This window comes from Hordeum vulgare, chromosome 2H (assembly GCF_904849725.1).
Source record: "Hordeum vulgare subsp. vulgare chromosome 2H, MorexV3_pseudomolecules_assembly, whole genome shotgun sequence".
In the NCBI taxonomy this organism is placed as follows: Eukaryota; Viridiplantae; Streptophyta; class Magnoliopsida; order Poales; family Poaceae; genus Hordeum; species Hordeum vulgare.
Window position 1 is genome coordinate 5,946,382 of NC_058519.1, and position 27,103 is coordinate 5,973,484.

The window sequence follows — 27,103 nt, forward strand, 5'->3', positions numbered from 1 at the left end:
AACGCTTTGATGAGGTGATCAAAGCATTTGGGTTTATACAAGTGGTTGGAGAATCTTGTATTTACAAGAAAGTGAGTGGGAGCTCTGTGGCGTTTCTAATATTATATGTGGATGACATATTACTGATTGGAAACAACGTAGAGCTTTTGGAGAGCATAAAAGGTTACTTGAATAAAAGTTTCTCTATGAAGGACCTAGGAGAAGCTGCTTACATTCTAGGCATTAAGATCTATAGGGATAGATCAAAACGCCTGATAGGACTTTCACAAAGCACATACCTTGATAAAGTTTTGAAGAGGTTCAAAATGGAACAGTCCAAGAAAGGGTTCTTGCCGGTGTTACAAGGTACGAGATTGAGTAAGACTCAGTGCCCAGCAACTGATGAAGATAGAGAGCATATGCGCTCCGTCCCCTATGCTTCAGCCATAGGTTCTATCATGTATGCGATGTTGTGCACTAGACCGGATGTTAGCCTGGCCATAAGTATGGCAGGCAGGTTCCAGAGTAATCCAGGAGTGGATCACTGGACGGCGGTCAAGAATATCCTGAAGTACCTGAAAAGGACTAAGGAGATGTTTCCTACGTGCACGAAGACCTATCATGGTGATGTCCATCTACGAGAGGGGATTTCCGATCTACGTACCCTTGTAGATCGCACAATAGAAGCGTTAAGAAACGCGGTAGATGTAGTGGAACGTCCTCACGTACCTCGATCCGCCCTGCGAACCGTCCCACGAACCGTCCCGCGATCCGTCCCACGATCCGCTCCGATCTAGTGCCGAACGGACGGCACCTCCGCGTTCAGCACACGTACAGCTCGACGATGATCTCGGCCTTCTTGATCCAGCAAGAGAGACGGAGAGGTAGATGAGTTCTCCGACAGCGTGACGGCGCTCCGGAGATTGGTGGTGATCTAATCTCAGCAGGGCTCCGCCCGAGATCCGCAGAAACGCGATCTAGAGGTAAAACCGTGGAGGTATGTGGTCGGGCTGCCGTGGCAAAAGTTGTCTCAAATCAGCCCTAAAACCCCACTATATATAGGAGGGAGGGAGGGGAGGAGGCAGCCTCAAAAACCTAAAGGTTTGGCCAAAATTGGAGGTGGAGGAGTCCTACTCCAATCCTACTTGGAGTAGGATTCCACCTTCCCACATGGAAACTCTTTCCACCTTGTGTTTTTTCCTTCTCAAACCTTATGGGCCTTAGTGGGAACTTATTCCAGCCCAGTAGGGGCTGGTTTATCTCTTCCCATAGCCCATGAGACCCCTTGGGGCGTGACACCCCTCTTGATGGTCCCCGGACCCCTCCCGGCACTCCCAGTACACTACCGATTAGCCCGAAACTTTTCCGGTAATGCACGAAAACGTTCCGGTAACCAAATGAGGTCATCCTATATATCAATCTTCGTTTGCGGACCATTCCGGAAACCCTCGTGGCGTCCGTGATCTCATCCGGGACTCCGAACAACATCCGGTAACCAACCATATAACTCAAATACGCATAAAACAACGTCGAACCTTAAGTGTGCAGACCCTGCGGGTTCGAGAACTATGTAGACATGACCTGAGAGACTCCTCGGTCAATATCCAATAGCGGGACCTGGATGCCCATATTGGATCCTACATATTCTACGAAGATCTTATCGTTTGAACCTCAGTGCCAAGGATTCATATAATCCCGTATGTCATTCCCTTTGTCCTTCGGTATGTTACTTGCCTGAGATTCGATCGTCAGTATCCGCATACCTATTTCAATCTCGTTTACCGGCAAGTCTCTTTACTCGTTCCGTAATACAAGATCCCGCAACTTACACTAAGTCACATTGCTTGCAAGGCTTGTGTGTGATGTTGTATTACCGAGTGGGCCCCGAGATACCTCTCTGTCATACGGAGTGACAAATCCCAGTCTTGAGCCATACTAACTCAACGAACGCCTTCGGAGATACCTGTAGAGCATCTTTATAGTCACCCAGTTACGTTGCGACGTTTGATACACACAAATCATTCCTCCGGTGTCAGTGAGTTATATGATCTCATGGTCACAGGAACAAATACTTGACACGCAGAAAACAGTAGCAACAAAATGACACGATCAACATGCTACGTCTATTAGTTTCGGTCTAGTCCATCACATGATTCTCCTAATGATGTGATCCCGTTATCAAGTAACAACACTTGCCTATGGCTAGGAAACCTTGACCATCTTTGGTCAACGAGCTAGTCAACTAGAGGCTTACTAGGGACAGTGTTTTGTCTATGTATCCACACAAGTATTGTGTTTCCAATCAATACAATTATAGCATGGATAATAAACGATTATCATGAACAAAGAAATATAATAATAACTAATTATTATTGCCTCTAGGGCATATTTCCAACAGTCTCCCACTTGCACTAGAGTCAATAATCTAGTTCACATCACCATGTGATTTCAACGAATCCAACACCCATATAGTTCTTGGGTCTCATCACGTCTTGCTCGTGAGAGAGGTTTTAGTCAACGGTTCTGAAACTTTCAGATCCGTGCGTTCTTTACAAATCTTTATGTCATCTTATAGATGCTACTACTATGTGCTATTCGGAAATGCTCCAAATATCTACTCTACTATACGAATCCGTTTCACTACTCATAGTTATTCGGATTAGTGTCAAAGCTTGCATCGACGTAACCCTTTATGACGAACTCTTTAACCACCTCCATAATCGAGAAAAATTCCTTAGTCTATTTAGTTACTAAGGATAACTTTGACCGCTGATCAGTGATTCAATCCTGGATCACTCTGTGTACCTCTTAACAGACTTGCTGCAAGGCACACATCACGTGCGGTACTCAGCATGGCATACTTTAGAGTCTACGGCTAAGGCATAGAAGACGACCTTCGTCTATTCTCTTTATTCTGCCGTAGTCGGGTTTTGAGTCTTACTCAAATTCACACCTTACAACACAGTCAAGAACTCCTTCTTTGCTGATCTATTTCGAATTCCTTAAAAAACTTGTCAAGGCATGCATCTTGTTGAAACTTCTATTAAGCGTTTTGATCTATCACCATAGATCTTGATGCTCAACGTTCAAGTAGCTCAATCCAGGTATTCCTTTGAAAAACTCCTTTCAAACAACCTTTTATGCTTCACAGAAATTCTACATTACTTCTGATCAACAATATGTCAACCACATATACTTATCAGAAATTCTATAGTGCTCCCACTCACTTCTTTGGAAATACAAGTTTCTCATAAACCTTGGACAAACCCAAAATCTTTGATCATCTCATCAAAGTGTATATTCCAACTCCGAGATGCTTGCACCAGTCCATTGAAGGATCACTGGAGCTTGCATACTTTTTAGTATCTTTAGGATCAACAAAACCTTCTGGTTGTATCACATACAATGTTTGCTCAAGGAAACCGTGAAGGAAACAATGTTTTGACATCCTATGTGCAATATTTCAAAAATAATGCAACAACTACTAACATAATTCTAACAGACTTTTAGCATCGCTACGAGTGAGAAAGTCTCACCATAGTCAACTGTTTGATCATGTCGGAAACATCTTTGTGACAAGTCGAGCTTTTCTTAATAGTGACTTATCACCATCGTCGTCTGTCTTCCTTTTAAAGATCCATCTTTACTCAATAGTCCTACGACCATCAAGTACTTCTTCCAAAGTCTACACTTTGTTTTCATACATGGATCCTCTCTCGAATTTCATGGCCTCCAGCCATTTGTCGGAATCCGGGCCCACCATCGCTTCTCCACAGCTCGTAGGTTCATTGTTGTTCAACAACACGACCTCCAAGACAGGGTTACCATACCACTCTGTAGTAGTTCGCGACCTTGTCGACCTACGAGGTTTGTAGTAACTTGATCCAAAGTTCAATGATCACCATCATCAGCTTCCACTTCAATTGGTGTAGGCGCCACAGGAACAACTTCCTATGCCCTGCTACACACTAGTCGAAGTGATGGTTCAATAACCTCATCAAGTTCTATCACCCTCCCACTCAATTCTTTCGAGAGAAACCTTTCCTCAAGAAAGAACCCATTTCCAAAAACAAACACTTTGCTTCCGGATCTGAGATAGGAGATGTATCCAACTGTTTTGGATATCTTATGAAGATGCATTTATCCGCTTTGGGTTCGAGCTTATCAGACTGAAACTTTTTCACATAAGCATCGCAGCTCCAAACTTTCAAGAAACGACAACTTAGATTTCTCTAAACCTTAGTCTATACTGTGTCATCTCAACGGAAATACGCGGTGCCCTATTTAAAGTGAATGCGGTTGTCTCTAATGCATAACCCATAAACGATAGTGGTAATTCGATAAGAGAGATCATAGTATGCACCATATCAAATAGGGCGTCGCTAAGATGTTCAGGCACATCATCACACTATGGTGTTCCAGGTGGCATGAACTGCGAAACAATTTCCACATTGTCTTAACTGCGTACCAAAACTCGTAACTCAGATATTCATCTCTATGATCATATCGTAGACTGTTTATCCTCTTGTCACGATGATCTTCATTCTAAAATAGCTTTGAACTTTTCAACATTTCAGACTTGTGATTCATCAAGTAAATACTCCTGTATCTACTTAAATCGTCACTGAAGTAAGAACATAATGATATCCACTGCGTGCCTTAGCACTTATTGGACTGCACACATCAAAAATGCATTACTCCCAACAAGTTACTCTACTTGTTTCATGTGGCATGTTTTGCATGTCTCAAGTGATTCAAAATCAAGTGAGTCCAAACGATCCATCAGCATGGAGCTTCTTCATGCATTTTACACCAACATGACTCAAGTGGCAGTGCCACAACTAAGTGGTACTATCATTATTACTTTTTATCTTTTGGCACTAATATTATGAACATGTGTAACACTACGATCGAGATTCAATGAACCATTGAGGGTATTTATTCAAGCAAATAGAATAACTATTATTCTTTTAAATAAATAATCGTATTGCAACAAACACGATCCAATCATGTTCATGCTCAACGCAAACACCAAATAACAATTATTTGGGTTTCACCACCAATCCCGATGATAGAGGGAGCGTGCGACGTTTGATCATATCAACCTTGGAAACACTTCCAACACGTATCATCACCTCGCCTTTAGCTAGTCTCCATTTATTCCGTAGCTTTCATTTCGTGTTACCAATCACTTAGCAACTGAACCGGTATCCAATACCCTCACGCTACTAGGAGTACTAGTAAAGCACACATCAACATCATGTATATCAAATATACTACTTTCGACTTTGCCAGCCTACTTATCTACCAAGCATCTCGGGTAGCTCCGCCTCAGTGACCGTTCCCCTCATAACAGAAGCACTTAGTCTCGGGTTTGGGTTTAGACTTGGGTCTCTTCATTAGTGCAGCAACTGTTTTGTTGTTTCACGAAGTATCCCTTCTAGCCCTTGCCTTTTATGAAACTTAGTGGTTTTACTAACCATCAACCATTGAAGCTCCTTCTTGATTTCTACTTTCGCAGTGTCTTACATCACGAATCTCTCAAGGATCATTGTATCTATCCTTGATATATTATAGTTCATCACGAAGCTCTCACAGCTTGGTGGCAGTGACTTTGGAGAACCATCACTATCTCATCCGGAAGATTAACTCCCAGTTGATTCAAGTGATTGTCGTACTCAGGCAATCTGAGCACACGCTCAACGATTGAGTTTTTCTCCTTTACTTCATGGACAAAGAATCTTGTCGGAGGTCTCATACCTCTTAACAAGGGCACAAGCATGAAATCACAATTTCATCTCTTTAGAACATCACTCATGTTCCGTGACGTTTCAAAACGTCTTCGGCGCCACGCTTCTAAGCCATTAAGTATTTTGCACGGAACTATCGCGTAGTCATCAGAAACGTGTATGCCGGATGTTCACAACATCCACAGACGACGCTCGAGGTGCAGCACACTGAGTGGTGCATTAAGGACATAAGCCTTCTGCGCAGCAACGAGGACAATCCTTAGTTTTACACACTCAGTCCGCAAAGTTTGCTACTATCAACTTTCAACTAAATTTTCTCTAGGAACATATTAAAAACAGTAGAGCTATAGCGCAAGCTACATCGTAATTTGCAAAGACCATTAGACTATGTTCATGACAATTAGTTCAATTAATCCTATTACTTAAGAACTCCCACTCAAAAAGTACATCTCTCTAGTCATTTGAGTGGTACATGATCCAAATCCACTATCTCAAGTCCGATCATCACATGAGTCGAGAATAGTTTTAGTGGTAAGCATCTCTATGCTAATCATATCAACTATACGATTCATGCTCGACCTTTCGGTCTCATGTGTTCCGAGGCCATGTCTGCACATGCTAGGCTCGTCAAGCTTAACCCGAGTGTTCCGCGTGTGCAACTGTTTTGCACCCGTCGTATGTGAATGTTGAGTCTATCACACCCGATCATCACGTGGTGTCTCAAAACGAAGAACTGTCGCAACGGTGCACAGTCGGGGAGAACACAATTTCGTCTTGAAATTTTAGTGAGAGATCACCTCATAATGCTACCGTCGTTCTAAGCAAGATAAGGTGCATAAAGGATTAACATCACATGCAATTCATAAGTGACATGATATGGCCATCATCATGTGCTTCTTGATCTCCATCACCAAAGCACCGGCACGATCTTCTTGTCACCGGCGTCACACCATGATCTCCATCATCTTGTCGCCATCGTGGTTATCGTGCTACTCATGCTATTACTACTAAAGCTACGTCCTAGCAATATAGTAAACACATCTGCAAGCACAAACGTTAGTTTAAAGACAACCCTATGGCTCCTGCCGGTTGCCGTACCATCGACGTGCAAGTCGATATTAACTATTACAACATGATCATCTCATACATCCAATATATCACATCACATCGTTGGCCATATCACATCACAAGCATACCCTGCAAAAACAAGTTAGACGTCCTCTAATTGTTGTTGCATGTTTTACGTGGTGACCATGGGTATCTAGTAGGATCGCATCTTACTTACGCAAACACCACAACGGAGATATATGAATTGCTATTTAACCTCATCCAAGGACCTCCTCGGTCAAATCCGATTCAACTAAAGTTGGAGAAACCGACACTCGCCGGTCATCTTTGAGCAACGGAGTTACACATAGCGATGGAACCAGTCTCTCGTAAGCGTACGAGTAATGTCGGTCCGAGCCGCTTCGATCCAACAATACCGCGGAATCAAGAAAAGACTAAGCAGGGCAGCAAAACGCACATCACCGCCCACAAAAACTTTTGTGTTCTACTCGAGATTACACCTACGCATGAACCTAGCTCATGATGCCACTGTTGGGGAACGTCGCATGGGAAACAAAAAATTTCCTACGTGCACGAAGACCTATCATGGTGATGTCCATCTACGAGAGGGGATTTCCGATCTACGTACCCTTGTAGATCGCACAATAGAAGCGTTAAGAAACGCGGTAGATGTAGTGGAACGTCCTCACGTACCTCGATCCGCCCTGCGAACCGTCCCACGAACCGTCCCGCGATCCGTCCCACGATCCGCTCCGATCTAGTGCCGAACGGACGGCACCTCCGCGTTCAGCACACGTACAGCTCGACGATGATCTCGGCCTTCTTGATCCAGCAAGAGAGACGGAGAGGTAGATGAGTTCTCCGGCAGCGTGACGACGCTCTGGAGGTTGGTGGTGATCTAATCTCAGCAGGGCTCCGCCCGGGCTCCGCAGAAACACGATCTAGAGGTAAAACCGTGGAGGTATGTGGTCGGGCTGCCGTGGCAAAAGTTGTCTCAAATCAGCCCTAAAACCCCACTATATATAGGAGGGAGGGAGGGGAGAAGGCAGCCTCAAAACCTAAAGGTTTGGCCGAAATTGGAGGTGGAGGAGTCCTCCAATCCTACTTGGAGTAGGATTCCACCTTCCCACTTGGAAACTCTTTCCACCTTGTGTTTTTTCATTGTCAAACCTTATGGGCCTTAGTGGGAACTTATTCCAGCCCACTAGGGGCTGGTTTATATCTTCCCATAGCCCATGAGACCCCTTGGGGCGTAACACCCCTCCTGATGGTCCCCGGCACCCCTCCCGGCACTCCCAGTACACTACCAATGAGCCCGAAACTTTTCCGGTAATGCACGAAAACCTTCCGGTAACCAAAGAGGTCATCCTATATATCAATCTTCGTTTGCGGACCATTCCGGAAACCCTCGTGGCGTCCGTGATCTCATCCGGGACTCCGAACAACATTCGGTAACCAACCATATAACTCAAATACGCATAAAACAACGTCGAACCTTAAGTGTGCAGACCCTGCGGGTTCGAGAACTATGTAGACATGACCCGAGAGACTCGTCGGTCAATATCCAATAGCGGGACCTGGATGCCCATATTGGATCCTACATATTCTACGAAGATCTTATCGTTTGAACCTCAGTGTCAAGGATTCATATAATCCCGTATGTCATTCCCTTTGTCCTTCGGTATGTTACTTGCCTGAGATTCGATCGTCAGTATCCGCATACGTATTTCAATCTCGTTTACCGGCAAGTCTCTTTACTCGTTCCGTAATACAAGATCCCGCAACTTACACTAAGTCACATTGCTTGCAAGGCTTGTGTGTGATGTTGTATTACCGAGTGGGCCCCGAGATACCTCTCCGTCATACGGAGTGACAAATCCCAGTCTTGATCCATACTAACTCAACGAACACCTTCGGAGATACCTGTAGAGCATCTTTATAGTCAACCAGTTACGTTGCAACGTTTGATACACACAAAGCATTCCTCCGGTGTCAGTGAGTTATATTATCTCATGGTCATAGGAACAAATACTTGACACGCAGAAAACAGTAGCAACAAAATGACACGATCAACATGCTACGTCTATTAGTTTGGGTCTAGTCCGTCACATGATTCTCCTAATGATGTGATCCCGTTATCAAGTAACAACACTTGCCTATGGCCAGGAAACCTTGACCATCTTTGATCAACGAGCTAGTCAACTAGAGGCTTACTAGGGACAGTGTTTTGTCTATGTATCCACACAAGTATTGTGTTTCCAATCAATACAATTATAGCACGGATAATAAACGATTATCATGAACAAAGAAATATAATAATAACTAATTATTATTGCCTCTAGGCCATATTTCCAACACTTATTCTGTTTTATGATATTATATCTAAGAGCGAGGACTAGATCTTATGAGATACAAGTTATTCTAGTTTATATTATTACTTGGCATGATCGATTAATTAGGATGCATGATGCATATGATGACTATATATATTATGATGTTTCTCTGTTTTATTTTATGTGTATCATATGATAACTTGGTATATGATTAAGTTGATGATGAGTTGTTAGATGATCGATTATAATACTATTGTCATTCGACGAAAATGATATGAAATGATATAGTGTAAAAAAGATGCATATGTGTGCATGTAACTCGTGTCTACATTTTGTAAATATGTTCGACAAAGCACGACGGATGACCAAGCACGGATATATATAAGAGAGGACACTTTTCTCTATTAGCTAGCTAATAACAACCTAAATTAACCCCTAAACCAGCCCCTTTAAAAAAAACCTCAGCTCCAGCCAGGTGCTGACGCGTGGATGTCTTTTGGTCCCGATTGGTGTCATCAACCGGGACTAAAGGCCCACGTGCCTGGCCTGGCCGCAGCGGCCACGTGGAGGCCCATCTGTCCCGGTTCGTGTAAGAACCGGGACTAAAAGCAAAGGGCATTAGTAACGACCTTTTTTCCCGGTTCCGAAACCGGGACAGAAGGTCCTTATGAACCGGGACAAAAGGCCCTTTTTCTACTAGTGTAACTAAGACCAAATAATATTTCGGCGGTCTACATAGAACTGGAAGTCCTATGTGCTACAACATGAGATGTCTGCATCAATTCTACTATTAACACTTCTATGCAATAATAATAAAATCACATTTGTGAAATTACTAAGAAGAAAAATTTGCATTTTAATGTTATATGTATCAATCCCGAAAATATTCTGACAACTCAAATGGCGTAATGAAGTAATAATAATGCTTAAAAAAAGAAGACAATAGCGATATAATAAGAATACAAAACATACTTTCAATGCATACATATATCATTCAATCAAGTAACTATTTTTGGAAATATTCCCAACAAGACCTATAAGTATAATCCATACTTCGAAGACATATTTATAAATTTTTCCTCCATTTCTTACTAACTCATGCGAATGCACGGGTAGACGGCTAGGGTCACTAACACTCGCGGCTAACGAGAAGTGCAACTACTCACATTTATTTGACACCAACACTAGCGGCCACATCAACATGACAGAACACTACCGATTTAAGTTGATGAGAAGTGCAACTACTCACTTTTATTGGAAATGACACACTAATGATCTATGTGTGCATCACCTCACTTTTCATTCAGAGCAATTATCTACGTACTCAGTATATATAATTTATCATGCATCTACCATAAAGAGGGACCTGCTACATTTGAGATTTACAATTATGGTTTTTTATCGGTGTTGCCATCAGTAGTACCACACTACTAAATATTTCCACTTGAAGCTTCAACTACTAAAAAATAACATCCTTTCATTAGAGCATGGTTAATAGTATAGCCAACTGCTGGCTATAAGCATTTTTATAGCTCATTTTATAGCTAGCTTGTACAATAGTTAACTGTAAAAGAGTACTGCCACTGGTGGAAAAAGGGCCTTTGGTCGCGGTTCGCAACTGCCATTAGTCGCGGTTGCGCAACCGCGACCAAATAGGCGCGACTAAAGGCCCCCCCTGTAGTCGCGGTTGCTTAAGAACCGCAACTAAAGGCCCGTCCACGTGGGCGCCAGGCGGCCGTCGGGGCGGAGGACCTTTAGTCGCGGTTCTTATGGACAACCGCGACTAAAGGCCGCCGCAGGTTTAGGGTTTTAGCCCCCCCCCCCAAACCTGTTTTCTGTTTAATTTGTATTGTTTTATTTATTTTGTGCTTTATTTTAATTTTGAAGGAGTTTCACATATTCTACGGGGCATAATTCTAACTTATATTGACAACGGATGATGGGCTCCCGGGGCATGCATGTGAATCGGACAAGAGACGGCCGGCGGCGTTGAGGGCGGGCGAGGGAGGCCGGTGATAGCGGCCGGCGGCGCCGTACGTGGGCGAGACGGGGCGGCGTCGAGGGCGAGGGGCGACGGCGGGCGACGGCGGGCGGCGTCGAGGGCGAGGGCGAGGGCGGGCGGCGAGGGCGGCGTCGAGGGCGAGGGCGACGGCGGGCGGCGTCGAGGGCGAGGGCGACGGCGGCAGGCCTTCGGCGCGGCAGAGATCGGAGAAGACGAGATGGAGTCGACGGTTCGGGCGTTGTATTTATAGCCCCCCACCTTTAGTCGCGGTTGGGGAGGCGACCCGCGACTAAAGGCTACCCTTTAGTCGCGGGTCGCCTCCCCAACCGCGACTAAAGGGTTTTTGGCGGGTTTTTCGTTCCCGCGCGCAACGACCTTTACCAACCGCGACTAAAGGGTTTTTGACGGGTTTTTCGTTCCCGCGCGCAACGACCTTTAGTCGCGGTTGGCCAGGCGACCGGCGACTAAAGACCTTTAGTCGCGGTTGGCCTGGCCAACCGCGACTAAAGCCCCTCACGTTCACCAGCTGGCCACCGAGCGCCCTGGGCCCAGGACTTTGGTCGCGGTTCGTCTTCCGAACCGCGACTAAAGAATTCATTAGTCGCGGTTCCTACAGTTTCGCGACTTATGGGGCTGGACGGAAGCCTCTTTTTCTACCAGTGTGCTTTTATCATATATGGTCCACCTTTCATTCTCACAAAGCACTTAGGAGCACGTGCTAGAGCTCGCTCTTCACGAAGAGTCCGCTTCCCTTCTCTCTCATCCAACTCAGCAAAAATATAGTATTTTAATCCTTACAGCCTGCTGACTGTACCTTATTGTACTTGCTCTTAAGCGTGTGCTCAAAAATACCACTCGATACAATTACAGTCTCAACAAAGGTCATTAACTACGGTGAAGTGACAAAAATCTCCTAATCCCCCTTGTGAGTGTTCCCACTACAACTCTAGTATTTAGCACATAGTGAATCAAATCATGACAAAACATAGATTTGCGCGTGGGTGATCGAATCGTAATGTGTTGTTATGTTTTATTCTAATTTAATTATCGGTGTGCTGACAATTAGGACCCCCTTGTTATATGGAGCGTTAGCAAGTGATGTCCAACGCAATTCAGGTCATTGCACCCCCTATCAATGGTGTTTGACAGAGCGATACCGGTGTCGAGTGGCGTAATTGAGCGCACTCTTAAGGGAAGAATGAGTTGTTGGAACTCATATTGGAAAAATTAGTAGTGTGACACAACTAATGGAAAATTTGATAAAAGTCCTACTACTTTTTGTTAGTGGTCAAACTTTTTTTTGGAAGACATTGTGGAGAAACTCTAGTAGGAGTAAAACCGAAATTAGTTCTTCTCTAAATGTAATCATTATATGATTATTTGTTGTATAGAGTCACTCTCGACTTTTTTCAAAAGGTACTACAAAAATGTATTTACTTAATATGTCAATTTTAATTTGTGTTAAGTTATATACAAAATAATAATATCTACTAACAAAATAAATTTAATATGGATACCATTTGATATAGGAAACAAAAAAAATTAGAACCTGGTCTATAGACTACCTAGTGACGACTACAAGTACTTGGGCACCTCGAAGGCGTGATGCCCTGGTCACCCCTTCCCATGGTTTTGCCTATTGAATAACAAGAGAAAGTGAAGGGGGTGGGGTGTACGAGAAAGATGGATACAATGTTCAATGCAAAATTCCGAGCAAATACCACAGAAAATTCACCTAGTTAAGTAAAATAGGAACTCTCAGAGAACATACATGGACACATATAATATCTTTGTCTGATATGTGGCCTTACCAAAATCTGTAACAGTACTTGGTTAGCTGTAATGTTTGTGCATGATATTCCTTTTCAAAATATTTGGCATTAACAAATATTTTGTAGAGATTAATTACAGATTGAGCATGATTGGTTACTTTCCATAAAGTCGTTATGAAATATTCCAAAGACTGATCTGATTAGCAGATACAAATCAGTTTAAATAGATCTACGGGGTAAAAGTCGGTTTAAATAGATCTGGGATAGAGAATGGCTGAAAAACAATCGGTGGAAGGGTGAAGGTCGTGCGTGGGAGGTTGTATGAATGGGTGGTGGAGAGAAAACTGAGCGAAAGATGGGACATTATGTTCTACTCCCTCCGTTCCTAAATATAATACCTTTTAGAGATTGTATTATAAACTACATACGTATGCACATAGACATATTTTAAAATATAGATTCACTCATTTTGTTTCGTATGTAGTCTTTTAGTAAAATCTCTAAAAGGTCTTATATTTTGGAACGGAGGGAGTATTTATGTAGTATAAAGACTAGACGTTATCAGTTTAAATAAATAAAAAAGATTTTTTGCCAGCATATGCAAATCTCGTGGGGTGGTAAGAGCATCTCTAGTAGAACCCTCAAACCCTTAAATCTAAAACCAGTTTTAAGGGTTGAGAATTGGCTATTTTTGATACTTTTAAGGGTTGAAAAACAGAGGCAAAGACTAGAACCCTTATAAAGTAAAAAAACTCACCGGGGCGGGGCGGGGACGGCCGGCCGAGGCGGGGCGCGGGCGGGCGGCATCCAGGGCGGGGCGGGGACGGGGCCGGGGAGCAGAGGGGAGGCGGGGCGGCGGCCGGGGCGCGGGGGCGGCAGCCGGAGCGCGGTGGGCGGCGACCGAGATGCGGAGGGCGGCGGGGCAAGGAGGGCAACGGCCGGGGCGCGGAGGGGCGGCGGGGCGACGGCCGGGGCGCGGGGGCGGCAGCCGGAGCGCGGTGGGCGGCGACCGAGATGCGGAGGGCGGCGGGGCAAGGAGGGTGACGGCCGGGGCACGGAGGGGCGGCGGGGCGACGGCCGAGGCGCGGAGCGAGCGCGGGGCGGCGGCCGGAGCGCGGGGGGAGGCGGGGCGGCGGCCGGAGGGCGGCGGCCGGGGCGACGGCCGGGGCGCAGAGGGAGCGCAGGGCGGCGGCCGGAGCGCGGGGGGGGGGGGGGGGGGAGGCGGGGCGGCGGCGGCCGAGGCGACTTCCTCGCGCGCGCGGGGAACCAAATGCCTCCCGCGCGAGGTGGGAAGTGGAGTGTGGGTTGGGGGCAGTTTTCCCTTCCAATCCTCACTTCTACATGCTGGGAAGGGGTTTGAGGGTTGGACTTCTAATTTTTTTTACGGGTTTAAGGATTTAAGGGTTCTAGTCTACACCGTTTTTTTATAAAAACTATAAAAAAGCGGTTATGTTTAAGGATTTAAGAGTTTGAGGGCTCTACTAGATATGCTCTAAGAAATGCGGGTAGTCCAGATTTTTCTCCCAGTACCCCAAACCCTATTTAATACCGAGCATGTCACTCACATGTTGTCAGCACTGCTTGGACAATTGCTGACCATCTTCAAACAGTGTCAACTGACCAAATATAATAAGGTGACATAAATGAATTGTAAGACATCAAATATTGGAAAACGTTTTAAATCTGTTGGTTGATTTTAAGTCCGCGTAAACCGCGTCGGGCTCCAACAGCATGTCCATATCAGGTCAAAAGATGAACAGTGAATGTACTGTTTCATCTTCATTGCAGAAGCAACACTCAGTGGTCGAACGATTCCATCATTCGTTAGCAGTTGTGCAGGCATACATGGTCATGTTGGAGTGGGATCAAATTTCATCTATAAAAACCAATAAGGAACTTAATTCAGAGCCACCACAAGGTAGACAACCCAAAATATAGATGCTTGTTAATTTCGATTTGACACGTGATGCATGCAAGGCTCTCTTTGCCACTAAAGTAATCGACACACCACTACTAGGCACTAGCAAGCTCCATCAAGCACGTACGATGCAAGCAAGCAAAAGTTCTCCGCCGGTACTAAGGAAGAAGGATGACGGCGAGGAGGACATCACCGTCGACCTGTATCCATTCATACGGGAATACAAGGGCGGCAGTGTCGAGCGCTTACTGCACAGCCCATTCGTGGCAGCGTCCGAGGACCCGGCAGATAACCGTGGAGTGGCAACGAGGGACGTCGTCGTCGACAAATCCACCGATGTGTCCGCACGCCTGTTCCTTCCCTCCGTTGCAGCTGCCTCTGCCGGCGAGAGGATCCCCGTCGTCATGTACGTCCATGGAGGATCCTTCTGCACGGAGAGCGCCTTCTCTCGGACTTACCACAACTACATCAGGTCTCTGGCGGCGCGCGCCGGGGCGCTCGTCGTGTCCGTGGAGTACAATCTCGCGCCGGAGCATCCTGTTCCTGCGGCCTACGACGATGCATGGGCGGCGCTACAGTGGGTGGCCACCCTCTCCGATCCATGGATTTCCAACTACGCCGACCTCGGGCGGACGTTCCTTGCCGGCGACAGCGCCGGCGGGAACATCGTCTACAACACGGCGGTGCGTGCGGCCAGCGGTGGTGGCAGCCGCATCTACATCGAGGGGCTGGTCATCGTGCATCCATACTTCTGGGGGACCGACCGGCTGTCCAGCTCTGAGGCAGTATGGGACGGCATCGCAATGTTTGCTCCTGAGGCCATCGACAGGCTCTGGCCGTTCGCTACGGCCGGCCGTCTGGGCAACGACGATCGCCGGGTCAACCCACTCGACGAGGATATCGCCTCGCTGAGATGCCGCCGTGTGCTGGTCGCCGTCGCCGACAAGGACACCTTGCGTGACCGCGGGCGTCGTCTGGCATCCCGCATGCGTGACTGCTGCTCATGGGCCGATGATGAAAACGCGGTGACATTGGTGGAGTCGGAGGGGGAAGACCATGGCTTTCACCTGTACAACCCGCTGCGTGCCACCAGCAAGATTCTCATGGAGAGCATAGTGCGGTTCATCAACCAGCGCACGGCGCCCTTGCCGCTGCAACTGCCACAAGTTCAAGAGCTACTTGCATGCCAAGGTAAGATGCACAGGGCCGTCCAGCCTGTTCTACGCGTGCCAACCAGGCCGTATATGGACGTACATGGCTACGGGACGGCCATGAAAGCCAGAGATGCGGCGACACGTACTAGCTGCTTACACATTGGACATGGACGAAGAGCATCCAAAACAAGCTATGGGTCAGTCCTGGGGCATGTTATCAGGCCAAACAGCACCAACATGAGGTTCGCATCATCAGCAATAACAGCTCCTTGCAGTTGTGTTTTTCACAACTTCATCTAGCGCGCGGATGATGATAATCTACATGCATCCAGGCCAGGTGAAACAAAAGATCAAGGGTAATGGTTAAGCTTAAGCATGCTCCAGTATAAGTGCAATAATGACACCCTATTTACAAGCTCCTTGCTCGGGTCAAAAGAAATGACTTTTGGGTGTTTTTCTTTCTTATACATGAATGGTGTATTTAAGGTCTTGAGTTATGTACTGTTGGTGTATCATGTATTCTCATATATCAAGTTTATACAAATTTTAATCATAATTCGACAACCTACCGATGGTTGTGCAACTAGAGTCATATTTTTCTCGGAAAAAATAATGGGTGTCACTAAGATACACCCAGATATGACATAGTTATTACACAACTAACTGACTAATTAAATCAAGAATAAAAAGGAAAAAAGAAAAAGAAAATATGACCTAGATGTGCAATATTTATCTCACGTCTAGATGTATTTTAGAAAAACCGAAAAACAAAACAAGAAACAACTTAGTCCCACACCACGAGCGCATGTGCAACTATCACCAGCACCCTTACTTGTACAATATGTGGATGTGCAGCAACTACTCCCTCCGGCGTAAGACATTTTTTAACACTAGATCGAACAAAATCTATTATTGGTGTTACAAGCAATATACATCTCAAATAAGCAAAATGCATCAATCAAACAAACAAGCACATACATTTGAACACAAAAAGGATCTCTGCCTATCTACAAGACTTTTATAAACTAGACATGATTATCAACTCATCCAAATTCAACCAAAATTTCCATATAGAGATATATACTTCCCTTTTCTAATGAATGTCCACATCTCCTGTCTGGCTAGCAAATGATGTCCCAATTCAGCTCAGGGTTGTCGAACACCTCTGTCAGAGACGACACGTCCAAGTCCTGCTGGTCAAACTTTTCAAAGTCGGTTACTGCTCCAGCCATTTTGCCACTTTGAATTAGATCCACACTAGGGTCAATGTTTGCGGCATTTCTTGTGATGTCAGCCCTGCAACTATGATGACCATAGTACACAACAATGTACTTTGCAGTTTCATCTTCACAATTAAGAGTTCCATTATGATCCTGTTGTTGGATTGTCTTGGTTGTTGAGCAGTTCCGTTCCGTGTAGGCGCATCTGTAGTAGCTCCTGTTTAATTGCAAGTTTGATTAGTTATGCATTACAATGAATAATTAGTTGCTTCATAACATGTAAATATAACAACTACTTTCATTAGCGAAAGTCAACAATCCGAAATGGTTGAAAGAAAAGATATCCAAACGACTGACTAGGTCATCATGCGAGAAAGCTAGGAACGTGAAAGAGCGCGACATGGACATGACATGCCTAACTTTACTGCGATGGCCTAAGCCTAGTCTTGCCTTTCATCCTCCTCGCCATCCACTCTCCATAGATCCAAATATACTTGGAGAAATTGTGAACAAAATAGAATATCGAGGGAGGAGACAGAGGATATGCGGCGAGGATTCCCCAAGAGTGAAGAAGGGAGAGAGATGGTAGCAAGAGATCTATTGGGATGTGTACTAGGCATGTTCGAGTAGTGTAGCTAATCGCGACGGCTCCCCTTCCCCTCAAAACTATGTACGATTACGGCATTATGCTGGTTCATAATATATCTTTGTTGTTCGACGTACATATATATCCCTGGCGATTCCCTCCAATTGTTCTTCATAACAGAACCGTTAAGTCTCAATCATCTCAGATAAGGGCAGTAGAAATGTAGGTTGATGTAGTAGTAATGTGACGATATATAAGCTTGAATGAACTATTTAGGAGTAGTATATGTACCTAGCATGTTGCCTCCCGTTGATGTTCTTCTGCCCATATTTTCTCCAATGATGGCCATCGTAATGTGGAACAATTGTTACAAGTGATCTTGACCGCTTTTCGTTGTTCCTCCTACATAGCATGGGTTCATATATATATAAGTGGCAAATAATTAATTAGCGAGATACATTTTTTTATAAGGAGGAAACGAGCCCCCGGCCTCTGCATCAATTGATGCATGCAACCATCTTATTAAAGATAAAATAAACAACGTGTGATGTTCACGTAGCTCCACGCTCGACAGCTCGAGGTATGAAATAAAACGAAAATGAAATTGAAAAAAAAAACTGCCACATCCGGCGTGCGTAAAAGTAGACTACGATGCCTATACACCTAGCCTATTATCAGCACGCCATCCAAATCGGTTGAAGATAATCCGTGAGACCATCTCCCATCGGTTGCACCCAATATCCATACGTCCCCTGGAGTCCACATGACTGAGTAACGACCACGTACGGATCCAAGATGTTGCTCTGAAGATAATCTGCAAAAAATTATTGAAGTTCTTGCCATTAAAAGTTATATCATTTCTGGTATTCCATATAGCCCAAAACAAAGCACATATCCCAATCCCAATAAGTTTAGATATTTTAATGTCAACTCCGTTGAGCCACGTTGTAAATATTGAGCTAATACATGTAGGTGGGACGATATTGAAAGCTATTTGAATAGTTCTCCATAATAGTTTTGCAAGCGGGCATTGTAAGAGAAGGTGTCTTATTGTTTCATTTTGCTCACAATAGCAACAATTGGATCTACCTCTCCATCTACGTTTAATTAAGTTATCTTTGGTTAATATCACACCTTTGTGTATAAACCACATGAAAACTTTAATCTTGAGCGGCACTTTGATGTTCCAAATTTTTAATGATCTGGATAATGTTCCTGTATTAATCAGATCCAAGTACATGGACTTTACTGAGAATACCCCATTCGCAGCTAAAATCCACCGAACATTATCCGTGCGGTTTGATAATTGCACCTGCATCAGTCTCCTAACCAGATGCAACCATGCATCCCAGCGTGCTCCCACTAAAGCACGCCTGAACTGCATATTAAAAGGGACCGATTGTAATACCATAGATATATAGTCCTCTTTACGTTGTGCAATATTATATAACAGGGGGTATTGAAGTGCAAGAGGTGTATCTCCAAGCCAAGTATCTTCCCAAAACCTTGTTGAGGTACCATTACCAACTATAAATTTCACTTTCTGGAAAAAGGTCATCTTTATCTTCATTAACCCTTTCCAAAAAGTGAGTCATTAGGTCTAGATGTAACCTGAGCTAAAGTTTTAGAATGAAGGTATTTATTCTTCAATATTTGAATCCACATTCCTTCAGATTCTGTGGATAGCTTATATAGCCATTTGCTAAGCAAACATATGTTTTTCACTTCCAAATTTTCAATGCCCAAACCCCCCTGGTCTTTGGGTCGACATAACATATCCCAACGTGCCAATCTATATTTCTTCTTAGCTTCATCACTTTGCCAGAACAAACGAGATCGATAGAAATCTAGTCTTTTTCGCACCCCTACTGGTATTTAAAAAAAAGACAATAAAAACATGGGTAGGCTTGTTAATACTGAGTTGATTAATATTAGCCTCCCTCCATATGACATAAGTTTGCCCTTCCAGCAACTTAATTTTTTTTCAAATCTATCTTCAATACATTTCCATTCTTTATTTGTCAGTCTTCTATGATGGATAGGGATCCTGAGGTAATTAAATGGTAGTGAACCTAGTTCACATCCAAATAACTGCCTATAAGCGTGTTGCTCCTCTTTTGCCTTCCCAAAACATAAGAGTTCGCTTTTATGGAAATTAATTTTCAGTCCCGATAGTTGTTCAAATAAGCACAATAATAATTTCATATTCCTCGCTTTAGCCATATCATGTTCCATAAAAAGAATTGTATCATCCGCATATTGTAAAATAGATACACCCCCATCTACGAGATGCGGAACTAGTCCTCCAACTTGGCCCTTATCTTTGGCTCGATTAATGAGTATTGTCAACATGTCTGCAACTATGTTGAACAACACTGGAGACATTGAGTCACCCTGCCTTAATCCTTTATGTGTTTGAAAATAATGACCTATGTCATCGTTAACTCTAATTCCTACACTTCCTTTCTGAATGAAAGTATCAACCTGATCTCTCCATCTTTGGTTGGATCCTTTCATACGTAAAGCCTGTTGAAGAAATGGCCATTTTACTTTATCGTCGGCTTTCTCGAAATCTACTTTGAAAATAATCCCATCCAATTTCTTTGTATGGATTTCGTGTACCGTTTCATGAAGGACCACAACACCCTCTAAGATATGTCTCCCTGGCATAAACGCAGTCTGCGTCGGTTGGACAACTGAGTGAGCTATCTTCGTTAATCTATGTGTACCAACCTTTGTAAAAAAAATCAAACTCACATTAAGCAGACAAATCGGTCTGAACTGCTCAATGCGTATAGCTTCCACCTTTTTTGGCAATAATGTAATTGTTCCAAAGTTTAGGTGGAATAGGTGCAGCTGGCCATCAAATAAATCCTGGAACATAGGCATGAGGTCTCTTTTGATGATATGCCAACACTTTTTATAAAATTCTGCCGGAAACCCATCTGGCCCCGGTGCCTTATTCTGTTCCATTTGTGTGATTGAATCAAGAACCTCTCTCTCTCTCTGTAAATGGAGCTGATAACACCTCATTCTCCTCTGCTTTGAGTTGAGGTATATCTTGAGTTAAGGCTTCATCCAAAGAGACCATCGTCTCTTTTGTCGGACCAAATAATTTCTTGTAATATTCAGATATGTATATTTTTAAGTTCTCATGACCTACTATTGTTCCCTCATCTTGCTCAAGTTGTGTAATTAATTTCTTTCGATGTTTGCCATTTGCAATCATATGAAAGAATTTAGTATTATCATCCCCATGAACCACCTTTGTAACCTTAGCTCTTTGTGCCCATTTAATTTCCTCTTCTCTCAACAATTTTTGCAAATCCTTTTCAGCATTAATTTTATTAATTCTATCTGATAAATTCAGCTGCGTTGACTCGGCTTTCACGTATAATTCTTCAATCAGACGAGTCAGTCTTTCTTTTTCTATTTTATATATACCCCTCTGATTTTTCGCCCATCCTCTCAGAAATTGGCGCAAATGTCTTATTTTATTTTGCCATCTTTCTATGTTCGTATATCCACCTAAATCCCTAGCCCACTCTGTAGCTATGAGATCTATGAAACCTTCTTGTTCAAACCAACTTAGCTCAAATGAGAAGACATTTTTATTCCCCACATGGTTGGCCGCCCCTGAGTCGACCATGAGAGGTGTGTGATCGGAGATGGCTCTCTGTAGAGCCCGTATTGTGACCAAGGGATATTTTTGCTCCCACTGGACGCTCGTGAGTACACGATCCAACTTCTCATATGTTGGGACCGGTAGTGAGTTCGCCCATGTGAATTGTCTACCAGTGAGCTCGATCTCCCGTTGATCAAGACTTTCAATAACCATATTAAACATAAGTGACCATCGTTCGTCAAAGTTATCATTATTCTTTTCCTCCTGTCTTCTAATGATATTAAAGTCTCCCCCCACCATAATTGGAAGTCTTTCTTCTCCACAAATTCTTACTAGATCAGCAAGAAAGTCAGGTTTTAGTTCTGGTTGCGCCGCTCCATATACAGCTACCAAAGCCCACTTGAAGCCATCGAGCTTCGACCTCACACGAAACTTGACAGTAAACTCGCAGTAAACCACACTCATCACCTCTAAAGTCTCACATTTGACACCAAGTAAGATACCACCGGATCTACCCCTTGGTGGCAAACAGTGCCAATCAAAATCAACCCCTCCCGATAAGGTATTTAAAAATTGAGGTGTGAAATTATCCCTGCCAGTTTTTTGCAGAGCCATAAAATCAAGCTTATTTTCTATCGATGTATCTCTAAGGAACCTCCTTTTAGCCAAGTCCGCTAGACCTCTGCTATTCCAGAAAAGTCCTTTCATATTTCATCATGAAATTTTTTCTTTTGCTTCACTCTAGCACTTCTTCTTACCGCTGATTCAGGAAAAACCTTCCTTTTCCAAGGTCTCTTTGGTTTTTCCTGAATCATTTGCGTGTTACAATCTTGGTTAATTATTGGTGGAAGAGAACCATCAATCAAAGAGGCCGTATACCCCTCTAATTCCGTATCCTCCACCTCCTCTTCCTCTCCCTCTAAGTGTACTAAGTTATGACATGGATTTTGTAATTCTGCACCACCTAAGTCATTAAAATCTGTTTCATTCATTGGTTTCACCGCTGCTAGATTTTGAATAAACTCTATGGTTCTATCTGCTTCTAAGTCAAGAATATCATTAATGGATTTAGCTAATTGTTTGCTAGAAGTACCCAAGGAAATTCCTATGTCGCTAGCATTATGCAAAATCTCTGAATCAGTAAAGTGAAGTATTGAAGCAGAATGATCAATATGCATACCTGTAGATGTCTCAATGTCTCTAAGCTTCGCTGCCCTCATGGCACGCCCTAGCGACATATCATCCGCATCCGGCTGCTTCTGGATACGTTGACTGAGACGTTGATTTCCGGTAGAAGGATCTGAAATTCTGTCAAATGCGATCACATCATCTGCAGATACTCCTGTGTTTCTGTGGCCTGTCGCCTCAATCTCGGAAGTATACTGAACCTGGCCAGTCGTTACAGATTTAGTACCTTGTTGATCATCATTTTGTGCATTCGGGTGTATATTAGGAGATCGACCTCTGTCGATACTGTTACTACCGTTGCTGCCCGAGCCATAGTCCAGTCTTACTTCCTGTGCCGTGGACGAAGTGTCCCCTGCAGCTGATGCTGCGCGGCCATGCATGCCCGTTGGTTGGTATCCCTTCATACCCTGCATGCCATATTTATTTGCAGAATCATCCATTTGTGCAGTAGAGACGGTAATGCACTTTCTTCCTGAACCAAGATCATGCATGTCATCCTGTACTGTGGACGTATCCTCACATGCAACCGAGTCTGCATGCCCATGCATGCCAATCGGTTGTATATCCCCCGTGCCCTGCATGTATGTCATATCTGTTGTGTTCAACACCTCTTGTTGTACCCCCGGCGTTGGCGTTATAGTGCCGTATTGTTCCTGAATTATATCCTCCTCAGCTGCTTGGTTTTTACCCTCGTCGACGCATGCTGCTGCGCAAAGGCTAGCCGGTATAGGCATCACATCAAATGATCCAAACCGTATTGTAGCCATGTGTGAAGTAAAGGAAGAAGGTGCACCGCTATTTATCGGCTTATCATTAGTGGAAGAAGATGGAGGATTTGTTTTTGCGTTGGGTCCATCGGATTGCTCATCCTGCTTCGCTTGTCCGTGATCCCTATCCCGATCCTCACCATCCGCCATGTGAACATCACCATCTTGTGATTGTTGTTGGGTCTCCTTCTCCACCTCTAGTTCTAGATCATAGTGCACTCCATCATAAGACCACGGAGCATAGTCAGGAATGCACTCAACATCTAGGACCATCACACGCACTCTGGCTATCCCTCTTTTGCGAGTAAATGGCATATCTACTCTCTCCGTTTTACCAATCAAGGATCTAAGACTCCATACGATGAGGAAGTCATTAAGTAGGATCTCAGGAATGCCTGAAAATCTGATCCAGACCTTCTGTAACCGTGTACCCTGTGGTTCTGGTTTTTTACATTCCTCAAACTCAAGTAAGCATTTGCTTCCACTAACCTTGCTGACCCCGAATGCGAGCAACCGTTGAAGATCCTCTCTTCTTGGAAACTCAACTTGAAAGCATTGCTCATCTATCTTATGTGGTGCCCACTGGTATGTCTCGGACACAAGTCTTCTCATCTGTTGAGAAACTTGTTCTGCTGTTAGCGTCCCATTTGTTACCTTTACCAGTCCCGTTCTTGAACTCTCAAGGCGAGGCGGAGCGAGAACAGATGAAGATGTTGGTGTCTCAAAAAACATAAGTCTGCTCTGACAGACACCATAAATATTGATCACCGGCTTGGGAGCTAAAAGAAGTGGACATGCAGCTGCATCATGCCCAGGTTTTTGACAAATATCGCAAATAGCAGTGGTGCAGTCAACTACAAAATGACCAGGCACCCCACATCTGTAACACGTCAATTTTTCCTTCTTGCGAGCTGCCTTATTGGGTCGCGTTGTGTCTGTGTCCTCAGCCGTCTTAGGTGGAACGTCCTCAGCAGCAGCAGAACTGGAGGTGTTACCTAGAGCCACCTCATTTGTCGTTTGTGGAACTTCCTTCCACTTAGGCACCAAGTTATTCCGCCCAAAGGTGCGCACTCCGCCACCCCCACGCTGCCTATAGTTTGATCCCCTAGCACCTTCGACAAAGTTACCATCCGGAGGTTGAAAGGGTCGGTGCCACTGATTACCTCCCCCTGGACCTCCTCCGGTGTTCCACAGCCCGCGACCACCTCCTTTACCGGTGTAGTTATCGTTCCAGTGCTGTCCGAAGCTCTTGTGACCCTGGTACCCGCCTCCTCCTCGATGCGGACCTAAACCTTGTCCAGTCTTAGCAGCCCCTACAGCAGGCCCCTGGTTGTCCCTGTTGGAATTATGCCCTAGAGGCAATAATAAATGTATAGTTATTATTATAATTCCTGTATCAAGATAATAGTTTATTATCCATGCTATAATTGTATTGAATGAAGACTCATTTACATGTGTGGATACATAGACAAAACACCATCCCTAGCATGCCTCTAGTTGGCTAGCCAGTTGATCGATGATAGTCAGTGTCTTCTGATTATGAACAAGGTGTTGTTGCTTGATAACTGGATCACGTCATTGGGAGAATCACGTGATGGACTAGACCCAAACTAATAGACGTAGCATGTTGATCGTGTCATTTTGTTGCTACTGTTTTCTGCGTGTCAAGTATTTATTCCTATGACCATGAGATCATATAACTCACTGACACCGGAGGAATGCTTTGTGTGTATCAAACGTTGCAACGTAACTGGGTGACTATAAAGATGCTCTACAGGTATCTCCGAAGGTGTTAGTTGAGTTAGTATGGATCAAGACTGGGATTTGTCACTCCGTGTGACGGAGAGGTATCTCGGGGCCCACTCGGTAATACAACATCACACACAAGCCTTGCAAGCAATGTAACTTAGTGTAAGTTGCGGGATCTTGTATTACGGAACGAGTAAAGAGACTTGCCGGTAAACGAGATTGAAATAGGTATGCGGATACTGACGATCGAATCTCGGGCAAGTAACATACCGAAGGACAAAGGGAATGACATACGGGATTATACGAATCCTTGGCACTGAGGTTCAAACGATAAGATCTTCGTAGAATATGTAGGATCCAATATGGGCATCCAGGTCCCGCTATTGGATATTGACCGAGGAGTCTCTCGGGTCATGTCTACATAGTTCTCGAACCCGCAGGGTCTGCACACTTAAGGTTCGACGTTGTTTTATGCGTATTTGAGTTATATGGTTGGTTACCGAATGTTGTTCGGAGTCCCGGATGAGATCACGGACGTCAAGAGGGTTTCCGGAATGGTCCGGAAACGAAGATTGATATATAGGATGACCCCATTTGGTTACCGGAAGGTTTTCGTGCATTACCGGAAAAGTTTCGGGCTCATCGGTAGTGTACCGGGAGTGCCGGGAGGGGTGCCGGGGACCATCGGGAGGGGTGTCACGCCCCAAGGGGTCTCATGGGCTATGGGAAGAGATAAACCAGCCCCTAGTGGGCTGGAATAAGTTCCCACTAAGGCCCATAAGGTTTGAGAAGGAAAAAACACAAGGTGGAAAGAGTTTCCAAGTGGGAAGGTGGAATCCTACTCCAAGTAGGATTGGAGTAGGACTCCTCCACCTCCAATTTCGGCCAAACCTTGAGGGTTTGAGGCTGCCTCTTCCCTCCCCCTCCCTCCTATATATACTAAGGTATTAGGGCTGATTTGAGACAACTTTTGCCACGGCAGCCCGACCACATACCTCCATAGTTTTTCCTCTAGATCGCGTTTCTGCGGAGCTCGGGCGGAGCCCTGCTGAGACGAGGTCATCACCAACCTCCGGAGCGTCGTCACGCTGCCGGAGAACTCTTCTACCTCTCCGTCTCTCTTGCTGGATCAAGAAGGCCGAGATCATCGTCGAGCTGTACGTGTGCTGAACGCGGAGGTGCCGTCCGTTCGGTACTAGATCGTGGGACTGATCGCGGGATTGTTCGCGGGGCGGATCGAGGGACGTGAGGACGTTCCACTACATCAACCGCGTTCTCTAACGCTTCTGCTGTACGATCTACAAGGGTACGTAGATTACTCATCCCCTCTCGTAGATGGACATCACCATGATAGGTCTTCGTGCGCGTAGGAAATTTTTTGTTTCCCATGCGACGTTTCCCAACAGTGGCATCATGAGCTAGGTTCATGCGTAGATGTCTTCTCGAGTAGAACACAAAAGGTTTTGTGGGCGGTGATGTGCGTTTTGCTGCCCTCCTTAGTCTTTTCTTGATTCCGCGGCATTGTTGGATTGAAGCGGCTTGGACCGACATTACTCGTACGCTTACGAGAGACTGGTTTCATCGTTACGAGTAACCCCCTTTGCTCAAAGATGACTGGCAAGTGACGGTTTCTCCAACTTTAGTTGAATCGGATTTGACCGAGGAGGTCCTTGGATGAGGTTAAATAGCAACTCATACATCTCCGTTGTGGTGTTTGCGTAAGTAAGATGCGATCCTACTAGATACCCTTGGTCACCACGTAAAACTTGCAACAACAAAATTAGAGGACGTCTAACTTGTTTTTGCAGGGTATGATTGTGATGTGATATGGCCAATGATGTGATGTGATATATTGGATGTATGAGATGATCATGTTGTAATAGAAATATCGACTTGCACGTCGATGGTATGGCAACCGGCAGGAGCCATAGGGTTGTCTTTATACTAACATATGTGCTTGCAGATGCGTTTACTATTTTGCTAGGATGTAGC

At 44.6% G+C, this 27,103-nt stretch overlaps 2 protein-coding genes across 2 annotated transcripts; one reads left to right on the plus strand and one right to left on the minus strand.

Annotated features, from left to right (window-relative positions):
• The first annotated feature begins 14,826 nt into the window (after positions 1–14,826).
• Positions 14,827–16,532, plus strand: LOC123429084 (probable carboxylesterase 5). Its single transcript, XM_045113149.1, has one exon. The coding sequence runs from the start codon at positions 14,843–14,845 to the stop codon at positions 16,274–16,276; it is 1,434 nt and encodes a 477-aa protein (XP_044969084.1). The 5' UTR covers positions 14,827–14,842; the 3' UTR covers positions 16,277–16,532.
• A 565-nt stretch (positions 16,533–17,097) lies between these two features.
• Positions 17,098–18,438, minus strand: LOC123429085 (probable WRKY transcription factor 38). Its single transcript, XM_045113150.1, has 2 exons — positions 18,074–18,438; positions 17,098–17,413 (listed from the first exon to the last, which is right to left on the minus strand). The coding sequence occupies exons 1-2, from the start codon at positions 18,193–18,195 to the stop codon at positions 17,098–17,100; spliced, it is 438 nt and encodes a 145-aa protein (XP_044969085.1). The 5' UTR covers positions 18,196–18,438.
• Between the last annotated feature and the right edge of the window lie 8,665 nt (positions 18,439–27,103).